Genomic DNA, 23,931 nt, shown 5'->3' with positions numbered 1-23,931 from the left:
GCAATGGTATTGTTGCATGTACTTAATTTCTCATCAAAAAGTACCTTCAGTAGGTTATTTGTGTACAGAATTGCCTTAAAAAGGTGCAGCTAGCTAGTCGGTGTTTTGTTCTAGCTGTACTTTTTATGAAATGTGCCTTAGCGTAATGTTATTTTAATTGTGAGGTGAATGATTAGGTTTAGTTTTATTTTGTTTCTGAACAAAGCGTGTTCGCTTGATGTGGAAATGCCTTAATATTTAATTTTACGTGCAATATAATAAAATATAAAAAATAATGACTGTGGTTTCATTTTTAAAAACTGGTAGGAGGGAGCTTCCAATAGTTCCAATATTTCAAGTAAATGAAATCGGCTGCAACTAATTCGCATATAAATAGACTTCATAGTAAATTCATTTAATTAGCAAACAAATGAAGGCTAATTTTGCTTGCAAGATTTATTTTTCCAAAAGCTAAAAGACTTCTATCCGAATAGAAGCGAAAAATCGATAGTGTTGACTTGACGTTTTGTATTTTTTGACTGTGTCAATTAATGTTTGACATGCGCATGTTAGCCGTGCGTTATCTTTGTTTGTTCTGTTTGACCATTTTATTAGATAAATATAAATAAATTAAATATACAAATCTTTTTCTAAATGTCATTTTATTAATCTAACTGTTTTATTATATGTAAATAATGGAGGTTGTTCGTAAGAGTAAGTACAACTTATAATAAATTCACTCGAGTTAAAGCGCGGCAATACTTACAGATTTGTTATATTTTTGCAGATTTTAAGGAGACATTGCCTTTAATAAAGGATTCAATAGAGAAAGCTGACTTCTTATCCATAGATGCGGAGTTTACAGGTCTTATAAATGGTCGGGATGTATCTATTTACGATTCGCCGGAAGACTACTACACCCGAACCATGAATGGTTCCAGTGACTTTTTACTGATACAGTATGGGTTATGTGCATTTTACTGGGACGAGAAGAAGAAGCATTACATGAATGACACGTACAATTTTTATTTGTATCCTCGTGGAAGGCCTGGCCCTGATAGAATGTTCCTTTGTCAGAGCTCCAGCTTAGATTTCTTGGCGTCTAATGGATTTGACTTCAACAAGCTTATAAGAGAAGGTGAGTGGCAATAATTGAAATAATATACTTGCTTTTCAACACTAGAGCAGAACAAAGGTAATTAGAATATAACAAGATTATGGTAACAAGCAACATATTGGGTGATTACAAATATCTAGAAACATTAAATTTAAAAATTCTGCATTCCAATTACTTTTATTTTACATTTATTGTATTTTCTTTAATCGATCTTATTTTTCAAAATCTTCACACCTTCGCTGCAAATAAGACCTCATTTAGTAACCTCAATTATTAGTACAATAAAATAGCTCTTTGCTTATATCAATATTCTTTCAGGTATATCATACATGACAGCTTCAACTGAAGCAAAGCTTAGAGAATCCCTGATTGAGAGACAGCAGACATATTCCAAGGAGAAAGATGCAGTCAGAATACCCGATGAAAATAAACAACAAATTGAAGATATTTGGTAATTGATTGATTTACTAGAAATTTTTTGAACTCTATATTTAGCGCTTGGATGTAAAAACTGCAAGATAGGCAGGCGCTCTATGTGAAACACCGATACTTAGCTGGGTTAGACAGGAAGTCAACCCGAACAGAGTTCGTAAAAGGTTAGGCAATTGATGATTAAGTATTCTTCTGCCCAAAAAAACCTGTGATTAAATCACAAGGCCAAATTCTAAGAGAATCTTTATTCCTAAGACATACTTGGTAGACATAAGATCACATTTTTCTCACAATATTACTTTCTAAATGCAATAAATCATCACTACATTCATTGTGTAAGAAAACATTTCTTTTGTAATTTATTGCATGCCATGTAGGAATGTAACTGGCAATTGTTTTTTTTTGTTATAATGAGCTGTAATGTGATAGTCGCTGACAACCTATTATTGTGCTAGGAAGTGTGTTTGTCTTATTGTTTTTATATTGATTGACAGGCTCGGGGCTCTATGAGCAATCATTTTATTTTTTTACTGTATGATAAGGTTCCACCATTCCTGAATTATCCCAGCAACATATGAGACCTTAATTGACATAGTGTCAGATGCACAAAGCTCCATTAAAGTTAAAGCTACATTAAATCTATTGCTGACTCTTTCTTTGTCAACAAGATAAAAAGTAACAGCAATAGATTTAATGAAGCTTTGTGCAACTGACGGATAGACTCATAGACTCTGCTGTTCTTGATGCAGTAGTGCTTTTATGTAATAAGTTCTTAATAACTTAACAACCTGTATTTTTTCACAGTAAAAAGGTAAAAGATTTCATAGACAACAAGACAGAAGATGAGATGGAGATTGACAGATGCAACGCGTTCATCAGGATGCTGCTATTCCAAGAACTTAAGGCTCGCTTCAAAGATGATGTCATGATTGATACCAAGATTTTAGAAAATAAAAATAGGTAAGTAAAGCTTTTTTGATTGAAGCTTGTTCAAATGTTTTATATATTTTTTTAAAGACCTTGTGGGGGAAAAAATGAGTGGTTAGCAAAAATTACTACACTTTTGTACTATAGTTTTTGGAAAGTACATAATGTGGCTAATCAAGGTATCATTGGATAAAATTGCAATGCAAACCAAACTATAATGGTGTTGTAGTGTTTTACACATGGTGACACTCACACATAATATTATTTGCATTTTTATAACATGTTTGGACTTTAAAAGAGACTATGGCCCTTGAGTTTGTTTCGGCGTTTCTTCTCAGGGATCAGTCAGTTAGGAAATGCCGACCTCAGCGTTCTTAAAATGACGTGTAAAAGTGATGTAATGTCCAACTTGCAAAATAAACGATTTCATTTCATTTCATTATTATCCGACTGCCAAAAAGGGTTATTTTTTTGTGTTAACTTTACACTTAAAGAATAACTTATTTTTCAGAGTTCTGAAAGTAATACGCAAGAAAGCTGACATGGAAGATCAGGACACGATAAGGAAAAAGAGAGAATGGGACGAATTGGAAGAGGCAGTCGGATTCTCTAAAGTGGCCAAGATGATAAGTCAATCTGTAAGTTATTTATTTATTTTCTATTTGTAACACTACCTTTGTTGTGTAGAAATAATTAAATACTTTAATTAAACAATTTACCAAACTATGGTGTCTAAAGTAATTCAAATGGAAATGGAACAGTGATGACAGTTTTAACCAATATTTTTGTTTATGTGCGTTAAGTAGTTACTTCAGGGTGCAGTAATAAAATCAGTCTATTTTGCCGTAAAAAAATTGTGATTGCATAAAAAGTTTAATTATATCAAAGTCAAAGTCAAATTTTTTTATTGAAAATAGGCTAGTTTTTAGCACTTTTCCACGTCAAATAATAAAAAAGGACAGCACCCACAAAACGCCCCCTTTTCACCACTTCCTAGTGTTATGGCTGGGAAGAAGAAGTGGTGAAGAACAAACTTCCCAGCAAAAATGTCTTTGTTTACTCGATAACAATAAACAATGCCATGTATATCTAAAGAAAAATTCCTTGTTCTACAGGAAAAACTGGTGGTTGGTCACAACATGTTGCTAGATGTACTCCACACACTGGGCCACTTCTTCCAACAGCTGCCCGGTGACTACACCTCATTCAAAGAGTTCACACATTGTATGTTCCCCAAGTAAGACATTTTGTTTTATATTTGTTGGTAAGCTTTTATAAACCTTATATGTAGTTAAATTTAGAATATCAGCTATATAAATATAAAGAGGTATCAGTTTTTGTTTGTTTGTTTGTCCTGAAGGTCCTGAAACTTCTGAACTGATTTGAATAACTCTTTCACTGTAGGAAAGCTAGACTATCCCCGAGTTACATAGGTAGGTTATTATATTGTCCGGGTAGGGTAGAAATCGTGGGTAACAGCTAGTTTAATATAAAAAAGTACACTTAGGTGAAGTAGATATTTGTATTACATACGATTTGTCGATACGATTTGTATTACATACGTATTTAATTATTCTGCGGTCAAAAGGATATGAAGGCAAAAGCGAGTGTTATGCAAGTAGTGTTTACATACAAAACGATTAACCTATTTTCTTGGCTATAAATCTCGTTCACAATACAAATATTAATTTTTATTTCCAGATTATTAGACACGAAGTACATGTCGAGTTTGCCGCCGTTCAAAGACAAGCTCAATTCCAATGTGCTGCCAGAGTTGTTGGCCACCCTCACTGAACCACCCTTCACTTTGCCTAAAGTTGGTGAGTTTGATCTATTATTCATTTCTTTACGATAAGGCAAAAAAATATGTCTAGAATTAATTTAAACAGTTCTGAATTTGAAAAGCAATTTAAATGTTAGTTTATTACATTAATTAATCCTAACAATTTTGAAGAGGTTTGGCCGACTAAGCAATATCGAAGTTTATTACCTTTTTTATTATTGCAGCCATATCGATAAATATTTATTTTAAAACGTTTTTGCATAGTACCTAAATTCTGTAGCTAGCTATTCCCATTTTGACAAAAAAACAACATGAATTACATTGTACAGAATCGCCTAAAAGTTTGCGCGTTTATACTTGGGAAATGAAATGATAAGTCGTCGTTCATCGCTTAGTTTATAAAGTCCCATTTCTACCACATAATGTTTTCTACCACCATCCACAACCAATCTCAAATCACAATACTCAACTCAATATTATACCCTAAACCCTTACCACAAGGTTCAAATTCCTCCACAGATTCCCTCGAAGGCCGCGGCTACTCTCACCTAGACGAGAAGGAGCACGAGGCGGGTTACGACGCGTACATCACGGGCCTCTGCTTCCTCGCCATGCACGCGCATCTGTCGCGCATGCGCGGCGACGACTCCATACGATTGGTGCCCCAGTCTGCTACATTGAAACCTTTCTTGAATAAACTCTTTTTGGCAAGAACGGCGCGGCAGGATAGCCCGTATATTAATTTGGTGGGGGCTGATCGTGAGTATCTGTGTTTTGTATATTTTTGTAATAATAATTATTTATTTATCTACTTCATCCTCTTTAAAGTTATACATAGATTTGTAGTAAAATTGTAGTTGAGTAGCAGTGGTTTTCTTGGAGCGACTACCTAACTGACCTCTTCAACCCAGTTACCTGACTGGTTGTCGGTGTTTTTGGCTTCTGACGATATGTGCGGCTGTCACCTAGCCACAAGCTCCATAATAGACAAGTAAAACCAATAGACATCAGGTCGTAATGTCGGAAGTTTACAAGACCGTAAACTTCAGTACCTATTTAGTTAATACATACAAATTAATGAATGTTATTATTCATTGGAACTATTACTATATACATGCTATTTGCCTAAATAAAGTATATTTTTGTTTCAGCGACACCACCCCGTGATCACGTATTCCACCTCATCTTCCCCAAGGAATGGCAGAGAAGTGACCTAAACCAGCTGTTCAGTCCTTTCGGTAAACACATTGGCAGTTTTCTTTCAGACAGATGTCAACAAAGCAACCTACCCGAATCTGACAAATTGTACCAATCGAATATTAACCTTCCACTATTGTGATAAAGTTGTAAATCTATTGAAGAAAGTTTACAGATTGACGTAGGTTGATGTGCTATCTGTATAATGTGATTTTAATTTAGTAAACATATTACTTTTTTCTTAATAAAATCTCTAGAAAGACAGACACTTTTGTATGTTCAGATGTTAAATTCTTAAGTTATTTCTTTTTCGTCAAAAAATCTTGTTTTATTTTGTTGAATCTTGGCTGTAATATACCAAAGTATATTATATCAAAGTGGCACGAAGGCTTTTTAGCCATGTACGGAAAGTTGTTCAATCTTGACTCGGGTGAAATAGCGGGCGGAAGATAGTTAAAAATATTTAGTAATCTTTTATTTTATTTTCCCTATCATACAAAAATGAACCTTATTTCAGGCGCGGTAACAGTGCATTTCCTAGACGACACGTCTGCGTACATCGGACTGGACCGCCGCGATCAGGCCGCTGACGTCATGCGGGCGCTGGCCAAGAACGGACGCGTCACACTCACTCCCTATGTGAAGTATAAGAGCCAGGCTGGCGGGGATGCTGAGGTAATTTATATTTTTTTGTATATAAATATAGAGCTTTTTGGGTATATTGTAGCGATCAAAAGGGATCAAATATTATTGAAAAAATAATAATAAAGCTACTGGGAAGAGGTGCTAAGTGTTCCGTGAAAGGTTTAAAATTACGGGTTCAATTATTGATAAAGTTAATTGCAAAGTTCGATTATAGTAAAAAATATAATTATTGAAAGTAATTTAGGTTTAAAAATCTAGTAACATACAAGTTGTACCATCGATTGTCTGTTTTAAAAATGAAATTATAAAATGTGCTCTAAGCCGCAAATTAGTTCCTAGTCCTAGATCCCATGGGATTGACATACCGTCATCGGCATTGTCCATCTCTTTTATTCATCTCTGAGTTACTCTTTGGAAGGGACTGGCCACCAACAAAAAGGTTTTAAGCTCCCAAATGTCAAATGAACATGACACCTGTCATTTAAATAAACGTCATTGTAGTTTCGATTTCCAAAGCGTGAAGCAAAGGTGTTTTACTGTACAGCCAGTAAGCCGATGTCAGTATTAAGTCCCATGTTGGCGGCGAATGTATTAGAATTCGTTTTTTTCTCCTATTTGCCCCATCCTGGGCCGGCTGAAAGCAAGTAAGTATAAGTACTGACTTTTTATTTTTCCAAAAGTTAGTATACATTTTCATTTGTATAATTTATAACTTGATTGTATTATCACTTCAAATTTTTCGAGATAATTATGTACTATATGGAAAAATAAAAAATAAATGGCTTTACTGCTCAAAAAATAGTCTTAGTCGTTTTTTTGGTCATAAAAATAACTAAAATCCGAGAATTATTGGCAACCCGTTTATTCCCTTCACTATTACCCTTTATTTTGCTTAAAAAATACTTGAAGTTGACTATGATTTGTCCACAGATGGCGCTACGGGGCGAGCGGGCCAAAACGGATACGTATAAACTAATGTTCGTATGTGTTTTCATGTTCTCGATAGCTCTGTTAGTGTTGTACTACTGCAGTAACTATCTGACTTCGACGGTAGTCAGGGATATTGTAGACGCTATCATTATACTGCCTGAGAAGAAAGAGCTTTAGGTTTTACAAACGATATTAATCGAAAGTATTCTCCATCTAGTGGTTGATACAATATATAATTGCATTTCTAACTTCTCATAAAGTAACCATAATCATGTCTTTCCATTCACGATAACTTAACAACAGTATCGACATATTTTTTTATACTTGGCCATTCTTTCTAATATCGATACATCGGCTGAATAATAACTACAACTAGACTTTATTTTCGAAGACTCATAGCGGGATCTCATTTCTGAAACTAGATGCCTAAACTACGTGATTTTTATATTTTTCATAATAGCTGTAAAACAGCAAAATTAAGCTGCATACAGACTCGTAACCAACTTTGCGTAGTGGAAATGTCTGTACGTAGCTTTAGAATAAGCGTAGACCTAAGTTGTTTCAAGTTTTTACTTTTGGTGAAAGAGAGTGAATGTAAGTTTATTATGTATATTCAAATAGTTGTGTGTAGAGGCATGTGTGTGTTAGTTATTTTATCTCTCGAATATTTGGTATTATTATTTTTTATAATTAATCGTTCTTCGCATTTATTCTTCAGTTCTCTATAGGCTATTCCACGTTGTAGTTTTTAATTGTCGTGGTTTTTATTATCCCTATTTGTTAGACTGCTTGCATGTCGGTCTGTCATGTCTATATAGCAACAGATATCTTTGTGCGTCTAATGTTTATAGAGAAAACAAACTTTAACATGCATGTTCTTGGGGTTTAAGCTTGGGTTAGTTAAAAAAAAACGTTGGTCAATGGAAACCTTAACTATCCCTATTTTTTGTTCATAAGTGTTGTTAAAAAGGGGTTTTGCTTCGTAAGATATTAAGTTTAATATTATCATTGCATGTCTCACGCTTGTCCGTTCGTTTGTATGCTTATATCTCCGTGTTTACTAAATGTCGACACTTAGAATTATCGTAGGATAAGTAAATAGTTACTAGTTCCTGTGACGTTTATAATTTATTAGCAGTAGTTATCACCGCTGTGTATAGGATAGTTCAATAAATACTGAACGCACTATTTTTTTATTTATTTTTTTCTTCCCAACATTTTCTATGCCAAGTTTCATCAAAATCTATTTAAGTTGTGGCATGAGAAAGACACATACTTAAAGAAGACAAAGATACATACTTACAAACTTGTATTCTTTTAATTAGTAATTAGTAAGATACTCATTATTATCGGCCGAGTTCCACTTGCTATGCATATTCGTAATATTAGAGATACAATCAATTGGTGAAAAAACCTAATTTCGCCGAATACAAACAACCGGATGAAATTGTTAGATTTGAAAATTTTCAAGACAGAATAAAATAATGATATGCAAAATCAAATCTGGCGCGTTAAATTCAGAGTTCATTAGACTATCCATTTCGGGGAATCCCCAGATAAAAATAACAGAGTTGCCGTCCGATAAAAAGTAGGCACAGATCCATACAGATATAAAAAAAGCAGCCGTTTCACCACGAAAGAGTCACTATACATACTTAGGATTTGAATCATATTCATATATTATTCATTTCATTTATTTCCATTCCACAACATACAGAATAGGTATTTCAAAATGTCAAACTATTTACATGACTTTTCGAAAAAATCTCTAACAAATCGAACCTCACATTTAATACTGTAAATTATAATAAAACCGGGCTATACAGGACAGTATTAACCGACCTATATAAATGGTCCATAAATAATCTTACCGTACACATACAAGCTTAGCTGTGAATCTACTTTGTTTTAGCGGACCCAACCACCGCTATTGTACGCCGCGATTTAGCGGATCGTGAGAAGATATCACTAGTGTGTATCGCTCTTTGTGGGACGAGAGACTGTCTGTAATTAGTGGGGATAGCATAAAGAATTAGGGAATATTCTGTAAACTATTATTATATTTTTTTCCCATTTAAGTCCCGTATATATTTTTTTCTGGACCGAATTAATACAATTATGTAGTTAGCGTTAAAAAATAGTTTATAGTAAACTAGAGAATACTGAGCTTTCACAATATCTCAAGCATGGGGCTAATCAACTCTCAATTAATTAACAGTTGTGGGTTGTATAAAATTTCACACAACACTTGATAGTATATCATTTGCCTATTATCCATGCTCACAACTTTGACTTTGCATCTGACGAAACATCCCCATTTACAACAAGACCACACACTACCCGACTGATAACATTTCATTCCACGTTGGCACGAACAAATAGGCCTAACCACCCTATGTAATAGTTATCCTTATATATCCCGGTATCGTAGTAATAGATGTTGCCCTACTCGGTAGCCGGGACAATGGCGCGTGGCGATACCGGCGACCCGGCGACCTCGCGTGCGCGCTTCCGCCATCTTGCATTTTAATGCGCCCGCGCACCGCCCCATTTGCATACCTAAGACGTGTGCGATGATATTTTATTCTCATTTAGTTTACTTATTTACGTAAATGGTACCTTGGATGTTTGTTTTGTTTGCTGTTCGTTGTTTGTGGTTGTGGGTTGCATTTAATTGTTTTGCGTTTGTTCTTTGTTGTGCCACGTTTGTTTATGATAGGAGAGCATTTGTTTGGTGGCACATATTTTGGGGATACTGACTATCATTTCACCACATAACCTCTCTATTTTATACTGAATACTTTCTTAATTTCATATGTGCAAAGGCATAACATGTAGTTAGAAAATCACCTCAATAAAAGACGATCAAGTAACAGAAAAAAACAAACTTTTTGCTAATTGCTACAGAAATGAAAACATGCATGAACAACATTAAATACAAACCCTATACAAATCGTGGCTGTCCACTCTTTCCCTTTCATATCTAAGCATGTCAACTACTATTAACATTTTACCACACAGTTCATAAATATCCTCGTAGCTCGTATTTGCATGCGCCACCGACGGAGATTCGGAGATTTCCGCCCACAGCCCGCTTTATGCCTTCCCTGTCTATTTGGCAAATCTTTCAAGTCCTATTATGGTGTTTTCTGAATAAGCTGTGCGTGTTCCTCCCCAAAATTGAGCCGACTTTGATGTTTTGCCTTTGATCTTAGGTTCTGTGTAGGAAGTAAGAACTTCTATCTACCTATGCATGCAGAATTTTGCAATGCCAAATGTGGGCTGTTATGGATGGATTTTATCTTTGTCATTTAGGAAGATAGAGAGGTCGTGTGATTTGTTTGATAGTGTATGCGGTATCTTTCTGATAGAAGTAAAGTTAGTGAGTCTTTCAAATGCACCAGAATTTAAACATAATGTAGAGGGAAACGTATTAGGAATAAATGTCCATCCAGGACCAGTCTTTTATTACCAATGACCAAAGATTGAAGTCCAGTAGTTTTTCCCAATCAATTAATTTGCATACCCACCAATCGATTACCTAAGTACATCACCCACCTTGCCTTATTACGCCCAACTTCGATGCCTTGTACTACAAAAACCACGAACTCCCATCAAAGATGCATACGCTTAAAACCATTAAGGGTATATACTCCATACTCCTTACCATCGCTACCAGGAATCCATAGGAACAGACAAGTGCATAGATAAAGGCTCAAAACCCTATAAAAACCCCCGTGGCCGCAATCTGGAGGTAGCCTCGTAAACTGGCGCGATGCATCGCTCGTGCCGATGATATCGGGCTGGCTGACTTACGTCGTGAGCCAAAGATTAGACTACCCAGAAGCGAACTATCGATCATCTCTGTTTGGGTCTATTGTTTTGATGATATACCTGATGAAGGGAGTTGTTAATTCGAATCATGCATTTGTTGGAGGATAGTTTCAATAAAGTAAATTTTGATATTATTGTATTTAAAATTGTGTACTCAATAACAGCGTCGTGATGCCTATGATAAATTGTTATTTCCTGACACTGGTTGCCCTTAGCATGGTTATTTACTTCCCATACATTGAGGTGTTCCTTACAATAATACGTAGACAGAAATCGTATAATTTATTATACATAAACAATCCAGCTTCTTCCTCCTGCCCTGTCACCAATTTTATTTGGGGTAGGCGCAATATGTCATCCTCTTCCATTTCCCCTGTCACTCGTCATACTGATACCTATTCCCTTCCTATTCATAAACAATCCGACTCCAAATCCTAAAATGTAGCATACACAATAGGCAAAAACCGATAGCCTACCAATTATAAATCGGGCAACGAAACCCGGTGGTCTGTCATTAATCAGTTGATCTTTGTTTCGCACGCGCCGAACTGGGTCGTTCGCGCCTCGCCGGAGATAGTGACGACGGTAGTTGCACATTCTACCTGATTTAATAGCTCGTGATGTGGCCACATGCTAATGTATAGAACACTGGTCGATCACGCGATAATTGCGGATTAAATTTATTGTTTGTTTTAAGGCTTGTTTCTTGTAGGTTAATGGGGGTAGATTGATAAGGGAATTTGGGGCCTTACTTTCTTCTTATAATGAATTAGTAGAATTTTGTCTGCGTAGAACAAATCCATTCAGGTTCTTAGTTTTTCATGATCATCCTACTGTTCTTATCCCAATTTGTTAAGCATGTGTTATCCTTACATACTCTTCTATCTGCCGTCATCTCACAAGTAACATTCTTTCTTACCATATCGACTTTCACGCAATCCATCTCAGTTCTTCATGATGATGTAGTTATGTAGTAACTGGGATACCTATCATAACAGTTCTTTGCACGCATTTAATACAGTTACAAATTCCCCTATCCCACTTAGCAACAAATCAAAGCTGTCATAAATTAAGTGCATTAACTGCACTCCTGCGCATTTCCATTTCTAAAGCTTAATCTACACTTTGTAAGACTGAAACATACGGAGCCGTTGAGCCGGCGGCGGAGTTCGCGACAATAAATCGCGGGCATCGTCGGGTGGTGGCATTAGTATCACGTCAGCGAATAAAGTGCTGGATACACGGGGAGATTTTTAATCATAGTTTCTGTTATAAAGGTCATGAAGTGTAGGAAGTTGATTACTAAATAAAATCTTTGTTACTGCATTGTGACACTAATTTATATGACGGGTGTCTGCATTGTTATTATTAGTCATGGGTATACTATAGATTTTTAAAATAGGAATTCTTCTGTTTTTAGATTTTGACAAATAAAAAGGCACCATCTCACGTTGAGCTTGAGGTTAGCTCAACGTCTATCTCAAACGTATATGCCTTCGTTGTAGCGTCAAAGGCTAAAACAGAGCAATCAATTAGGTTTACTTATGCCGAAATTATCAAATTATATCACTCTCAGCTTCCATATTCAAAAGCACGAATCGCATAGTGTGTCCCCACAGTAGCACAGATTACTACAGATACTTCACTCAGTAGAAAACTTCCAATACCTATTACGATAATTGCCTACTCCTTCGCGTCAACAACCACTGTATGCTAAAATGCGCCTAAATGCTCAAGCGTACAGCAGTGATTGCTTCGCACCGCGCGATTCCACAGTAATCGCAGGGCTGCCTCTTCGGTAAAATTAAATTAACATAACTTTTTATCTATGTTATTGAGAACTGTGAATATGTTCTGACTTTTATGTGGCAGTTAAAAACTTTATCATTTATAAAATATTTAACCAACTTAAAAAAAGGAGGTGATTAGACATAGGTACATGCCAAACTGAGAAGTTTGACTTGTATGGTTTGTAGGTATGTATGTTTGTGCGCGATAATCTCGCGTTTGGCTAAACCGATATCGATGCGATTTTCAGAAAAGGATTTGTTACATTTAGGAGAACGTTTTAAAATAAGTATAATACTTCTTAGTTTGATGATGATCTTCGGAGATGTTCACTAGGAATGAAAAAAAAAAGCCTTAAAAAAAGAGAACCGACTTCAAATAAGGCACAAAGCCGTAAGAAATAATTTGTTTTTTTTTATGTTGGTGCTAACAGCTGGTAATTATGTTGGTGCTAACAGCTGGTTATTACGAATCGAAAAAGCACCGACATCAAAAAATAAATTATTTCTTACGGTTTAGTGTTTTGAAGTCGGTTCTCTTTTTTTTAAGTTTGTTTTATTATTTTTGTAAGTTTGTTTTGTTTTATATACCTATTGGTGCTGACTGTAGAAGAAACCTAGATAAAACATAATTATATACATCAGTGTGTAGGTAAAATAAAAAAATCTTTAAAGTTACAGCACATAAGGCACCACACGGCATCGTAATGCGCATACGAACGAACGGCACTATTATAAGTCGGTTAAAAATTGAACGGCGTGCGCGCGCTTCGCTTGTGAAAACCGCAACTGAATTTGATCCGCCGGCGGACCGAGACCGCTCGGCTGGGCGGTAGGCACTTATAGCGCGCAAGTACATGGAGTGACGGAGGCCTGACAGTAGTTTGAAGCCGTGCGCTCGCGCAGCTATTGCCGCTATCATTCACCTTTTGTTTCTGTGGCACGTGCGCCTGAGTTCCTTCCCTGACTAATACCTTGAAGCCTTTGCTTTAGATCTTATAAGACTCCCGTGTAGATCCCCGTTGAATCGTGAAAGAGTGTCATTTGTCACCACTCCTCTGTAGGACTTTGCCCCTCTATTGTAGAGAAATGAATGGATGATATATGAGGTGGCAGTTTTTAGTTTCTGGTATGGCCTGTGGCTACGGGGGTCCTTTAGTGCAGTTCAGTCAAATTAGATTGTGTAGGAAAATGTGAATTGTTGTCGTGAATTACTGCTTTTATTATTTGGTGTTTACGTACCTATATGTTGTTATTTGGTGTTTATGTATATGTTGTATATACCATACTAGCGACAAGCCCCGGCTCGTAAATCCCCCTATCTATATTATGAAAACCTCATGAAAATGGCGTACATGCCTTCAAACGCACCGTAGAACTTTGTTCTATAGATTCTTTGTGTTATTTTCTGCAGTATGGACTTTAAACCCTTAGACAAATACAAGTCTAATTACCCAGATTTTCCTTCACTAGAAAGTGAACAAACTAAGAAAATAAATAGCGTTAAATCTTCTGCCTAAAGGTCACACCAGCTTGTAACCGACCGTTCTGCGAAATTAACGCTTCGTTTAAAGTCGAGGTTCAAGTCGACACCGCGACAGGTCGCTCTAAACGTGTAAGGATTTCTTTACACGTTCCTTTCTACGGAAGATTAACCCCGGGATTGTAAGTTCATTAAGTAAGCGGTCCTAATGGATAGACAATGCGGTTTTGTTTTGTGGATTGAGTTATTTAGAGGTGAATTTGGTTTTTAAGCTGTTAAGTTTGAAGGGTTAAAGAAAGGACACAACATTTTAAAGAAATTGATGTCAAAGTTTCTCAAAAATATTGACAGGGAAAACTTCACATACGAGATAAATTAATCTCTATCGTAGTTTCTGATGGTACTTTCATAAAGTTTCAATTTACTTCGCCACTGCTGATGTCGTATCAGGACAGTTCTAATCAATACCAAACTGCTAAAGATATCCTCACGACAGATGCGATGACTTAGAAAGAACAGGTGGCTAATAAACAACTCCTATTAATTTACTCGCAACATCCGAGCACTTGTGACCTCTCATCCGAAGCCCTAATAAGGATCTGCTATCAGGTCTCGATAGGTACATTCGCACATCGTATCTCGGTAAATCCCTTTCGTCTTGTCGCCTGCCCGCTGTCATCGTCTGATCGTCTGGCACCTAACGGGGCGCTTTCGATATAAGCGATATTCGCTTTGCGTCGCCGACCAGATAACTATCTTAGAATCTCATTAGCTAATAGCCAATTAAGTTGAGCGACGTGTCCGGGCCGTTTTGTCAATGACATTTCGAGTTTTACGTATTTGGGCCCGCTTTGGGCGCGACAACGCTTGTCAAATGCTCGTCAATTACTGCGCTCGCGTCGGTCGGGCGACGTGAACTCTTGAGTGTGAATGTCGTTTGAATGAGATTTCGTGTGCTGTCTGCTTTTATAATGTTTGGAGTGATGAAGCATCTTAAAAACATTGATCTGCAAAACTTTCCAAAGGTTAGGTTAAACTATAATTTGAACTTATGGGAAATCTCAAGCTTACTAATATTTTTTGTGGAAACTTTAATGTGATGGCATTTGCGTTGACACATTACTAACACTGTAACAAAACATTAACAAGCAATAAAACCTCAAACAACACACCACTACATAAAAAAAGGTAAAGTGCTACGCCAGAGATGCATCTCCGTAGCTTCGAAGTAAAAATGCGCGCTAACAATGTGAGATTTGTGCGGCAGTGATCGACCGTGCGCACGCGACGGACCGATGTGTCGCTCGACGCGCGATTAGCTCGCCTTGTTAGTACGCGCTCGGCGTACATGACGGCTAAACAAGTGCACAATTTTGCTTTAATACCCCTCAAAGTATTCCCATTTAAAAAAGTCGTGGTGGCATACTGGATAAACCACCAACCTCTCATGTATGAGTGTGTGGGTTCGTTTCCAGGTCAGGCAAGTACCAATGCAACTTTTCTAAGTTTGTATGTATATCTTAGATACCAATGCCTGAAAGGGTGAAGAAAAACACCTTGAGGAAAAATCGATTATAAAGTCTGAAATCATCAACCCGCATTGAGCAAGAGTGGTGATTAACGCTCAATCCGTCTCCGCGTGAAGGGAGGCCTGTGCCCAGCAGTGGGACGATAAAAAGGCTGTAACTGTAACATTAAAGTACGGCAGAGTGCGTCAAAACCAACTAAATCTCAGTTCATTGGCAGTAAAATGCGCTAACTATGCGTGGTTTGTGTGGCAGTGATCGAATGCGGTGCCGTGACGTACCGATGTGTCGCCGCCACGTGCGATTAGCGCGCCTTGTTAGCACGCTACGCGTAAACAACGTGAAGAATGTACTGACTTGTAACCTGTGGTTGTCGTTTAATACGTCATGTCTAGGTTTCGTAATTTCTTACACATAAACTGTCGATTAATGACGGGTCAGGGATCATTGAAACACTTGCTGTGGTTGGTAAAGCAAGAAATTTCTGCTCGATACAAAAGTTGAGAGTCTTACAATTTGTACACTAGGAAAGAAAATTCTAGTGTCTCCAAGAAAGGCACACGACACCCATTAAACGCTCACAGCTAGTTTAATAGCATTAACCCCCACCTTAGACGACACCAAAAAACAGTCACCTAACACCGAAACAATCCCTTTTCTTTGTTTAACCGTTTATGGGTGGTAACACCAAAAGTGGCTTGGTACCATGTAACCGTGGCTTACCTAGCAGGCACTAGTACTTGGTACCTCAGGTGATTTACCCGCCGTGCGCCCTTGTCCCCTTGCTAAGCGACACGACCAATAAATACTGGTAGCGATTTAAAGACGAGACCTAAACGTTAATCCGGAACAAGAACGTGTAGGGTTACGTTTGATAGCTTTAGGAGCTGGTTTTTGTAGCAGTTTAGTGTTAGACTTGAGCTACGGAAATTATTTCGGCCTAGAAAAACGTGCTCTGTATTTGATGCTTCTATGTGCCGCGTTAAGCTCGAAGTTCAGTTAATGGCACCGACTGTTTATGGTCACTTAAGTTAAAAGGAGACCAGAAACTATCTTAGAACTGTGTGAGAACATTTTTCTGTGAATTTATATTTTCGTTTACAGGTTCATTTAAGTGGTGGTTCGTATATTAAGTAGCATTTTTTCAGGCATTTTATCGAACCTTACTTCTCCGGTATTTCATTCAACCTTATTTCTTCGGTCTTTCAAGACATTCCTGGAGCTTGTCCTGACACAAACAGCGTGTAAAATACTGTAACAAACATGAATATTTTACTCAAATTACCTGCTAGGTACACTCAATTTTCTACAGCTATCTAAAATTTACATAATCTAGTGGACGTCGAAGTTTTGCAACAACTGCAGAGTAAGGTTACATTTGCAACGGAACACCTGTACACAAATTCTCGCTTCGATTTATTTACATTTATCTGCACCGAAATACTCGCAAGTTATTCGAATCATAAGTTCTTGTTTTCACCTGACTGTTTGCCTAAATGTCAACGGTGTAAAATGTAATAAGATTTCTTGTAGCCCTATTATTATTCAGGGTGTCGATAAGGCAACTGCCGTGCGAAATCAGTATTGTAAGTTGTGACATCTGAAAATGTGTGCGCTTGCTACACTTCGGAGAAATGGGTTTGGTTTTGATATTGGACTTGTTGTTTTATGTGCTGTGTTTTGGTTTGGAATGCGAAGACGTATAGTCAGTAGTTTTTCATACAACTGGAAACTAAAATGTGTTTTGGGAAGAGATGCCTTGACCTGACCATCGTACCATGTTTTTTTTATATTCTTCATCCTCTGTACTGGAAGCATCTTTTATCTTTAATGGTATTTTATCTAAGTTAGTAAGTCGGTTCACATTGCTATTGAATTTATGATGAAAGATTACTTAAAGGTTGTTCTTATCTTTCGATAGAGAGTTAGCGACAAGAAAATTATTGATACGCATTTGAGACTTTCAGTTATTTTATTACAAAATACCATCGTCTTTTAACACACCATTTATCTCTCATTATCATACAGGATACGATTAATTCTTATTGAGAGGCAATCACTAGTAGATCGATGTCGAGTCGCGTGTGTCGACATCGATATTCAGATAACATCACTACTTTCAAGTGTCAGTTGTACGCGGCAAATCGCATGAAATTCCTGTAAATGGCGATTAGTCAGTGATCGCGTTAATGGCTCTCAAAACGGCGCCGTAACGCGCGTGCGCGCACGCACCCGACTCATAATGTCTAGGGTTGCTAGTGCTAATATTGAGAAATTCAAATAGGTCTGCAACGTAGTCCGGGTCATATATACAATTATTTTTCTTCAAAAGGGTCACTAATTGACTGATTTGCAAGTTTCTCTCCTTTTTAACTCCTTTTTAAAATTCTTAGTGAAGTTTCTTACATATCTAACTTTTTGATCAAGAATAAGTACTTATCTATTTTTAATAATTCGACTAGTTTTTTGATAGACAGTTAAATGACCAGTTATGTACTTATAATATTCTATTCAGCCAATAGTTTCATCTTTTATTTTAAGCAAGTATAAACAAGGAATCTTCATTTGAAGTTATACTATATGCAATATAAGTTAGTTGCTTTCTCGACATCAATATTCAATCCACGATTGGAACCCTAGCGCCGGAGACAACAGATTAAACCAAAAACAAGTCCCAGCCCTAAGAGGATCGCGCGCACCGAATAGTTCCCACTAACAACGATTACTCTCGGCGATAATCACCCATAGTTGTTCACTACATTCTATTAACATAAAGCTAAGGGAACGCTGAGTCGCCGCGACAACTCCAACCACTATAAAAATGTAATCATTTCACAGAATATTACTATGAAAATGTGGCCCCTCCGTGTCAATATGCTGCTTATGAAATAACGAGAGCTTATTATCTATTTTAAACCCAGAACCGCACTTCGCCATCCGCTGACTTTATTAAGGCATCAATTAGAGTAATTGGATATGTATGATAAATAAATACCAAAAATGTATTGGGAATTAGCCAGTTTTTTCTGGGACAGTGTTAAGCTCCAATTAAAAATGCTCCAGTGAAACGTGCGGCTCAGATGAAAGGCTATTTTTAATTCAATAAAAAAATGATTACGAGAAATTGCTAAACCACAGACCACAATAGTAATAAAGTGCCAATTTTCAAACAACGGCCGGCAGACTAGAGGTGATCACGCAACGGACTATGAAATGAAATTCTATGCTTATTGTCTCGCTATCGAACGGAAATCATTTGATTGCTAAGATCATTAACGCTGATTTAATTCAACATGATTTTAGCTCAATCTTGCGAAATTTAATAACTCCGAGTATTTCAACGTGGAGCCATTTGTGTGTAATAAATGCGGAGTGACCTGTAACATAGCCGTGTAGAATTACGATGAAAACTAATAATCATAATGTCCACCAGACAGAAATAATGATGAATAAATTAGAACTTAGCTTCGTACGTTGTTGCAAAATTGACTGGAGTGTCACAATGTTCGACTGTCACAATTTTGGTAAATCCGTGCAAGATCCGTCGACACAGTATGTGTATTTCTGGGATATAATTCTTCCTATGGGAAGATATAGGTCTTGTGCTAAAAAACTCCCAAAAATATTTGCTGGTTCCCTCAGCCGTTCTAAAACAAAATTGCTCGTTGGCAAGAGGATAAACTGAATTTTTGATAGCTTAAACAGCTCGGAGAGAATCCCCGTTGAATTATTTCATTCCACATTCAATCATACAATAAAAGACACTTAATGACACTGTTCCATTTTACAATATCTTTCGCTGTTGACTTAACACAGTCCCCGGTCTCCCTGAAAGTTATCCCGATAAGGCAAAACGCGTGAAGGCACATAAATCGCATGTATTTGACGCTCGTTACACGTTGTTTTCAGATGAGCCTCCATCATACTCGTACTAACAATATGTCCTTAGCCTTGTATAAGGGCTGTTAGCTTTCTAGTTTTCTGTACTTATAAGGTTGTTATTTGCGCCGTAACACGTCGCCCCGATACGATCGCATTGTGTGAGCATTTTAGATCATGTGAGCCAAATTGAGGGTTTGTTTCGATGTACGAGGGATACTGGTTTGTCGGTTCGTATTAGGAATGGGTAATGGTGGAAGATGTATTGTATTTGAATCGGAATCGAGAATCGGGGGCTTGGTTTTGAAATTTGTGTCTGCTTGAAAGTTGATGTGTCTGCAGGTGAGCTGATGGGGCGTTATTGACAGAGTTGCCTAGCAACATTGTAATATCTCCAATAATGCAGGAAACTCAGTCTGCCGCATAATATTTTATTTATTATAAAACTCGCGATTGGAACAGAACATCTTATCTATCAAGCAGAAGTAGGTTTAAGCTCTTATGAACCAAAGGACCAAGTTTTTCCTCATGAAGAATTTTTGCTGCCACTCGCAATAAACATCCTCAGCTTTTAGAACAAGTTTTCTTCGCTTATTAATAAGGCTGCCTTTTTATGAGATTCTATTTGAAAAATGTAACGACTAATTCAATGGAATTTCTAGTTTCATTATCGCAATGTAAAAAATCTAAACGGCACCAGGAACTCGTTTCGTCTATGAAAAAAGAAAAAAATTGCCTCAGCATCTGCTAGGCCTAGCCATTCATTTACGCTTTTAGATTTAATTTTATGCGTGACCGGATTCACACAGCGGGGGTGTTGATTCTAAAAGGTACTTGAATAGCACATTTACTTGATGCAGAAAATCGGTAGGTAGGCTCAAAATTAGATTTGGTTCTTCCAAGAATAGGAGTCGGATCTGGTTCGTTCGTTTGTGATCTGTATACTTCTTAGGTCTGTTTTCTGCCATTTGAAACGGAATGTTGTGTTTATATTTTGCTAAACGCTCGACAATAATGCTTTTCTGCTTTTAAGATAACTAAGTTATCTTCGCTGTGATTGTGGGGCAGGACAGTTACTCGTGCGGTCGTGGTGCTGTAATCAGCCGCAGTTTCCTCGCGATAAGATGCGAAAGAAACATGTGATCGCGATTCACCAGGATACGTTCGTTCATCCGCGTTTCCGAGCGCTGCCTTAACGGCGGGAACATAGCTTATTAGCGAGCGTTACAACAAAAAATAAAAAGTTACAAGTCAATCAAACGTTGTCTCTGGTGTGTCATCTGCGAGGCGCGCCGCTCATATACGGACAAACGTTTGATAGATGAACCGTCGTCAGCTTTGAATCCCTTACGTCCGCAACTATAACATATAAATAACATTTTTATATAAAAATATCAAAGGCCTCCTCTAATACTTCCAATCTAATCACGTAGAAGTTTTTATTGGACTATGTTTTGCCTCATCGTATATAATTGATTGATCTCCAGTACCGGGTATTAGATTTAAAATAAGTCAATTTATATCCAATGCGAGGGTTAGATGAAGAGAATTGCGACGTTTTATGTCCGGCCGTATGTTAGTTTGAGATTGAAGAGGTCTCTTAGTAAGGTATAAGGATCGTCTTAGATTTAAGTAGGCTATTCCATAAATCTATAGAAAATACGTCCGCGTCAACGTGTGAACGTCTAATACATTTTTATAAGTTAACAATAGATTCTGAAGTCTGTCAGTCAACTCGTTCAACAGAACTTCAAGAAAACCTTTTGGTAACTTAATTGGATTGCACGTGTATTTTATACGATTTCGTAATGGCTACGAGCCACAAGTCCGCAGCAATTGATCATTTATTTTAAAATGTACATTTCAAAGAAAACAGGACACAGTCGTTTCGAGAATTCCGTGAAAAAACAAACGTAAAAAAGAGTTTGGTTAGTCGTGACCGCGTTGGAGTAATTTGGTTTGCCGGCGGCGTGTTCCCGCGCCCGCGACAGGTGAATGCGCGACTGCGGCGCTAGTGTCGCCCGATACTTCACCCACAATTAGCGGATGCGTTCGGATACCAATTAAACGGACACGGCGACAACTCCTGCGCCTTTGCTTTACAAAAAAAAGAGCACTGTCTTAGCATTCCACGTTCAAATTGAAAAATGCAGACCTTTATCACAGAATAAGTACGTCTACTAACTTTTCTTTTTTGTTACAGAATGAGGAATGACATGAAGTCGCGGCAAGGTTCGTTAATCTCTTTTTTTATGTCACGTTATCAGAGTACGAAACCATGGAATCTCAGAAGTAATGGCTCCCAAGCAAAACCAATTTTTCCCTTATAACAGCACTGGGTTAAGAGACCTTCGCGCAGCCCTGACACCCTTAAATTCTTTTTATATTAGTTTGTTCCTTTGATCTAATCTTTTACCAATTATTTGAATGTCATCCCCCAGTGGTGAGCCGGAGCCCGATAGCGGTCCCTCGGACGCCGCCGCAGTTCCCGACGAGCCCCGCGCCGCTGCCGCAGAAAGTCAACCGCACTCGCTCCAACAGTACTTCGATGACCTCGCCGCCCGCCTCTACAAGAAAGAGAACCTCCTCCGGGGTCTTCCAAGTTAGTATACTTTCATATGACAGTTTTTTTGTAAAAAATTTTGGGCCACTGGTCTATCATCAGTGAACTCAACTTATTACTATTCTATTTTAGCAACAAGTTTGTTGGATATTTCATAAGGTTGTTCTCCAATATTGCCAAACGTTATGTAACAATTGCGTGACAAATTGTATGGTACTATTATTTATTTGTTAGCCTCGTGGATTGGTCTTAAATTATTGAGCTATATACCTATATGTCATCGAAATTCATACGAAATCTTGATCCCCATTTGCCAATTTAGTTCTAAACTGCTTGTGAACCTTTGCGTATTTTAATTAGGAGTTTGATATTATCACATATCTTACCATTTCCCTCTCAAAGGTTGACGAGTCAGAACCTCTACCCAAGAAGCCAGAAGTGTCGCCCCGCCAGCCCGACACGCCGCGCCCTCGCGCCGACCCAGCGAACGGACGCAAAAAGACTGACGCAGCACAACCCGACAAAAAAGATACCATCGCAAAGAAAAAAGATGTCCCAGAAAAGAAAAAGATAGACAATGTAGATAATAAAAGTGATAAAGTAATTGAGAAGTTTGACAGCAAAGCTAAGTCGAACTGTGTGACTGCTTTCAAGGAAAGCGATAGTTGGGACTGAATGTATTAAATAAGTTGATGTTGTATTCTGTTGTTTTATTTTTTAAATGTAGTCATATATCTTTTTTTTAATCCTTCCCGGTTCAATTAGAATTCCATTACTCACCCAGTTGTGCAAGTTGTTTTGTTGAAGCCTGTGAAAGAGTAACAATAGCAAAAAGGGTGGTAGTATTTATGAGTACGATTCTCTCCAGCCACTTAGTTTTTCATACAATCCTACATAATCTCCAGTTAATTAATTCTTCTCATCATTTTCCTCTTATTGTTTCCCGTTATCATTCTACCTGCTAGTGTTTCGAAATTTGTCGCTCTCACGTATCTCAAAAAACTTCATATCTCTGAAAGTACATATGAACCATTTTCATTCTTAAATTGACATACATATTTAACAATATTTATTGGCAATAAAAATAAGATCATTAAAAATAAACAAATAAATGAATGTCGATATATCTTCAGAGTTCCTCTTCATATCGCAGTGTTGTCGAGAGTGGTCGCCAGCACTTTTGGGATTTCCAAGGGCATTGCATAGCGGGAGGCACATGCCGCTTTGAAACCCCAGCTCTACGGCGACATACTTCCTTACTAATGTTAATTAATATAAAACAAGCTATTTACATCACATGAACATGAATGTGTAATACATAGGACAGACACTTCTACATAAGAAGCATACACAAAACATCGAATTGAAATCATTAAGGCTTATTTACACCGATAACATAAACGTCGATTTTTCTTAAAACTACTTTGGGAATGAACGCAAAAATATAATATAAAAAAGCATGTTAACCAGAAACAGGTATTAAGAAAACTGACGTTTATGTAATAGTATACGTAGCTATTTATCATCAACAGTTTTTGCAACGCCAAAAACAATGATAGTTTTATCAAATCGGAGTCCTTTGAACACATTATTGCAGGTTTCGGACGTGATATCTTAAAAACATAGCCTAGATGTCTGTCAAAAATAAAGATATCTGGAAAAGTTAGATGCCAAAATGTAAAACATCGATACTACATCACCAAACCGATTCTCATAGACCATCTAATAACCAATACCAACATTCAAGCATTAATTGACCAAATACCCAGGAGCATCAGTCTCCTACTGCGGCCACTAATTGTGCCATACAATGTCAGTGGTTAATTAAGAGCTCTGAGGGGGTTCATGT

At 37.3% G+C, this 23,931-nt stretch overlaps 1 protein-coding gene across 1 annotated transcript; it reads left to right on the top strand.

Moving 5' to 3' along the window:
• The first annotated feature begins 523 nt into the window (after positions 1-523).
• On the top strand, positions 524-22,782 carry LOC135118760 (poly(A)-specific ribonuclease PARN-like). The gene is made up of 14 exons (XM_064041561.1): positions 524-693; positions 767-1,117; positions 1,415-1,547; positions 2,333-2,488; positions 2,967-3,093; positions 3,571-3,692; positions 4,157-4,275; positions 4,758-4,997; positions 5,390-5,488; positions 5,953-6,110; positions 7,011-7,057; positions 21,723-21,751; positions 21,961-22,121; positions 22,485-22,782. Exons 1-14 carry the CDS (start codon positions 675-677, stop codon positions 22,755-22,757), a joined length of 2,034 nt encoding a protein of 677 aa, XP_063897631.1. The 5' UTR covers positions 524-674; the 3' UTR covers positions 22,758-22,782.
• The last annotated feature ends 1,149 nt before the right edge of the window (positions 22,783-23,931 follow it).

The sequence above is a fragment of the Helicoverpa armigera genome, chromosome 2 (genome assembly GCF_030705265.1).
Source record: "Helicoverpa armigera isolate CAAS_96S chromosome 2, ASM3070526v1, whole genome shotgun sequence".
Taxonomy (NCBI): Eukaryota; Metazoa; Arthropoda; class Insecta; order Lepidoptera; family Noctuidae; genus Helicoverpa; species Helicoverpa armigera.
The sequence above is the reverse complement of the archived record's forward strand: the minus strand, read 5'-3'. Positions and strand labels throughout refer to the sequence as shown.